This window comes from Lolium perenne, chromosome 2 (assembly GCF_019359855.2).
Source record: "Lolium perenne isolate Kyuss_39 chromosome 2, Kyuss_2.0, whole genome shotgun sequence".
Lineage (NCBI taxonomy): Eukaryota > Viridiplantae > Streptophyta > Magnoliopsida > Poales > Poaceae > Lolium > Lolium perenne.
In genome coordinates, this window is record NC_067245.2 from 227572995 (window position 1) to 227577804 (window position 4810).

The 4810-nt window shown below is 44.3% G+C and overlaps 1 protein-coding gene across 1 annotated transcript; it reads left to right on the forward strand.

Moving 5' to 3' along the window:
* Positions 1 to 2123: 2123 nt before the first annotated feature.
* LOC127335102 (uncharacterized) lies at positions 2124 to 4589 on the forward strand. The gene is made up of 5 exons (XM_051361693.2): positions 2124 to 2392; positions 2476 to 2525; positions 2682 to 2805; positions 3466 to 3573; positions 3770 to 4589. Exons 1-5 carry the CDS (start codon positions 2212 to 2214, stop codon positions 4393 to 4395), a joined length of 1089 nt encoding a protein of 362 aa, XP_051217653.1. The 5' UTR covers positions 2124 to 2211; the 3' UTR covers positions 4396 to 4589.
* Positions 4590 to 4810: the final 221 nt, after the last annotated feature.

Here is a 4810-nt window from a genome sequence, read left to right on the forward strand (position 1 = left end):
TCCGTCGAGTGCGCACGACTGAAAAGTGGGTGGAAGGAAAAGGGGACGCGGTTAGTGGCAAACTTACCAAACCCCACGACCAATCCACCTCAAAAAGAAACCCCACGACCAATCTGTCAAAAGAAACCTCCCAGAAAAATAAAATGTGTATTGTACTACTAAAATTACGACTGTTACTAGTGACAGGTATTTATAGACACCCGTCACTAAGTAATTTTTTCATTCGGCTGGTGTCCACACAAAATTATAGTGACAGTCACTTCTATACGCCTGTCACTAGTATTTTGCACTAGTGACAGGCTTATCCTTGCCCGTCACTAGGAGTACTTACTAGTGACAGGCACAATTTTGCCGGTCACTAAACATCTGGAGGCTATAAGCCTTTCTGCAGTAGTGCTTGATCATCGGTATCACTCTATACCTTGTTCAACCTCGTCTCTTGACAAGTACTCTTTACTCGTACCGTGGTATGCGGTCTCTTATGAACTTATTCATATGCTTGCAAGACATTAGACGATATTCCACCGAGAGGGCCCAGAGTATATCTATCCGTCATCGGGATGGACAAATCCCACTGTTGATCCATATGCCTCAACTCATACTTTCCGGATACTTAATCCCACCTTTATAACCACCCATTTACGCAGTGGCGTTTGATGTAATCAAAGCACCTTTCCGGTATAAGTGATTTACATGATCTCATGTCATAAGGACTAGGTAACTATGTATCGAAAGCTTATAGCAAATAACTTAATGACGTGATCTTATGCTACGCTTAATTGGGTGTGTTCATTACATCATTCACACAATGATATAACCTTGTTATTAATAACATCCAATGTTCATGATTATGAAACTAATCATCTATTAATCAACAAGCTAGTTAAGAGACATACTAGGGACTCCTTGTTGTTTACATAACACACATGTATCAATCTTTCGGTTAATACAATTATAGCATGGTATGTAAACATTATCATAAACATAAAGATATATTATAATAACCATTTTATTATTGTCTCTTGGGCATATCTCCAACAATGTATGTGCATTGCTATGCTCTCTCTATTTATCAATTGCCTAACTGTAATTTGTTCACCCAACATGCTATTTATCTTATTGGAGAGACACCATTAGTGAACTGTGGACCCCGGTCCATTCTTTTACATCTGTAATACAATCTACTGCAATTATTGTTCTCTGCTGTTCTTTGCAAACAAACATCATTCTCCACACCATACGTTTAATCTTTTGTTTACAGCAAGCTGGTGAGATTGACAACCTCACTCTTAAGTTGGGGCAAAGTATTTTGATTATGTTGTGCAGGTTTCACGTTGGCGCCGGAATCTCTGGTGTTGCGCCGCACTACACTCCTTCACCAACAACCTTCACGTGGCCTTCATCTCCTACTGGTTCGATAACCTTGGTTTCTTACTGAGGGAAAAACTTGCTGCTGTGCGCATCACACCTTCCTCTTGGGGTTCTCAACGGACGTGTGCATCACACGCCATCACTAATGCCCTAATGCAGCAAGCTAAAGTGGAGCATCAGTGGCCGACCAGGCCGACTAGGAGGGCCCATGGCACGACCAGGTTGTCGCACCATGAGGTGGCCCTAGGGTCTCAAGCGTCCGATTACCCCATTTTTTGTGTCACCAACTAGGTTTTTACCTAACCATCTATATATATCCTACTCCCTCAGTCTCATTTTAACAGACGTGCACGTAGTTTAAGAAATTGCTTTGACCACTATTTTGGTCAATAAAATATGAAATATATATCAAAAAAATTATATCATTGGAATTTTTTTTTGCATACGAATCCAATGATATAGATTTTGTAGACATAAAAATTATATTTTGTTTACCAAATCAATGGTCAAAGTTTATCTTAAACTGCGTGCCTGTTAAACCGAGACGGAGGTAGTATGATTTTTAATTCATGATGGATCGAGATGGAGATGTGAAACCAAGAAATAGAGAGTCTGAAGTCTGGCCTCGAAGGAATAGTTTGGATTAGAGAAGCTCAAATGGAGAGATTTGACTTTCTCATGTACGACCTGTAGAAGAATCTGACATGATACAAGTCATCATGTGTTATGGCCTCACTATACATATGCGACTAGCTACATGCTGGAGTAGCCACACCGTCCTCTACTTTTCGCAACGTGCATACCAGTCGTTGGTAGTGCTAGTAGTAGTGCTGCCCAACAATGGCGGGAGGGGCACTGCTTCCTGTTGCCTTGCTGGTGTGCCTTGCGCTGGCCGGCGGCGCGGATGCTGCCCGGAAGCCGGTCGGTTTCTACGAGCTCAAGAACAAGAAGGGGGACTTCTCCATCAAGGTCACCAACTGGGGAGCCACCCTCGTCTCTGTCTTTGTCCCTGACTGCAAAGGTATGGCCATGGCCGCTTTCTTCTTGCTTTCAGCAGACCAAGATCCTTTGTCTTGTTCATCAAGAGCTGAAATGTTCTTGTAGGAAACGTGGCCGATGTTATCCTTGGGTACGATACCATCGCCGAATACGTTGTAAGATGACGAATTCATCTGCATTACTACACATTTATTAACTCTGTTACGAAATGTTCGTCTTGCTGGCAATCAAGCAAGAAGGGTTTCGAGTTAGTTATGTTAGAATGACCCAAACAAATAATCTAAGAATGTTTTATGCACCTTTCTGATCAGAATGGCACTCAAGCATTCGGATCGACGGTTGGGCGCGTGGCCAACAGAATCTTCAAGTCCCGCTTCGTGCTCGACGGGAAAGCCTACCGTCTTTTCCCTAACGACGGCAACAACTCCATCCACGGTATGCTACATATTTCACTTCAACTCTTTTCCCCCAATGCATATGCATGGTTTGACTTAGATGCGCTGAGATAGTTTACCATTCACGGTACTACCATGTCGTGGCTACAGTCCAAGTCAACTTTATTAAGTTTGACTGAATATGTATCAAAAGATGACCTATTCACAATACCAAATTTATATAGTAATATGAAAATACATTTTTTATGATTCTACTAATATTGATATTATATTTTTACTCTACCTCGGGTCGTATTTAATCAATGCAACCCATACCATAGTTATACGCTAGCGATGGCTTGCTCCGCGTCGATCTTTTCATAACGGAGGGAGTAGATGTTGACAATTTTTCTTATATATTTAATCACAATTACAAAATCAAACCCCTGGCAAAGGTAATTGTGAATGGAGTGGAGTATGCTACTCCCTCCGTTCTAAAATGATGTCTTAACTTTATCAAAATATACAAGTATCTAAACATGTTTTAGTGCGTAGATACATATAAATTTAGATAAAATCGAGACCTACTTTTATGGACGAAAGGAGTACATATTTCACCTTAACTCTTTTTTCCAATGCATTATGCATGGTTTGACTGTCCGACACACTCAAATAGTTTACTAGTAGTAGAGTTTAAATTATCTTGTCGCTCTTTGTTTAGGCGGCCACAGGGGTTTCGGCAAGGTCATTTGGACGGTGAAAGAGTACGTGAGCGGTGGCGACTCCCCGTACATCACCTTCTTCTACCACAGCTTCGACGGAGAGCAAGGTAAAATCGATGCACATGCCCACATTCTATAATGGACTCTTGCACTTTGATTAAATGAGCTTCATGACACTGACACATCTGTATAAAATTCGATGAAGTCAAATTTGCAACAACATATCCACTGTTTAGAAAACAATTGAGCCGTACTGTATAGCTGACTTGCACTTGCTTCCGCGGATCATCGGGACTGACGCAGGGTTCCCGGGCGACCTGGACGTGTACGCGACGTACCGGCTCTCCAGCCCGTACGAGCTGAGCATCAGCATGAACGCGACGGCCACGACCAAGGCGACGCCGGTGAACCTCGCGAACCACGCGTACTGGAACCTCGCCGGCCATGACAGCGGCGACGTCCTCCAGCAGGAGCTCCAGATCCTCGCGTCGAGCTACACGACCGTCGACGCCATGATCCCGACGGGCCAGATCGAGCCCGTGGCCGGCACCATCTACGACTTCCTGCAGCCGACGCCCGTCGGCGAGCACATGGACATCGTCCCGGGCGGCGGCGGCGGGTACGACCTCAACTTCGTCGTGAACGGGGAGCAGGACGCGTTCCGGCAGGTGGCGCGCGTCGAGGATCCCAAGTCCGGCCGGGGCATGGAGGTGTGGGCTAACCAACCCGGCGTGCAGCTCTACACCTCCAACTGGGTCATCAACGAGAAGGGGAAAAACGGCAAGGTTTACGGGCAGTACGGCGCGCTGTGCCTGGAGACGCAGGCATACCCTGACGCCGTGAACCACCCCGAGTTCCCGTCGTCGATCGTCAGGCCCGGCCAGGTGTACAAGCACGACATGGCCATCAAGTTCTACCAGGACGCATGATTGACTTCATAGATCCGTCATTTTCTTTTGAGCGGACGATTCGTCTGTTCTTGTTGAATGTGTCGTAGCATGTTGTTAGCTTTGGGAAGTGACAAGGTCAATGGGCCAAATCAAAATGTGGCAATGGCCCCAGGAGGTTGCTGTAATTTGACCGCGAAATAAGAACATCTAGAACTGTGTTGTCACAAAGATTTTTCTACTAGTTCTAAATTTCTACTTATTTTTTTTTGAAGATTTTTCTACCAACAGAAAAGCTGATAAGTGTGGTATGTTATGCTAGTAAAGCTTGATGCATTGCTTTTCGATTTATTTGATCACTACATTATCATTCATATATCGATTAAAAATAGTTGGGACAACTTTCATTGATGAGTGTCGATAGATCTGGCAGGGCCCGAGATGGCACAAATATCCC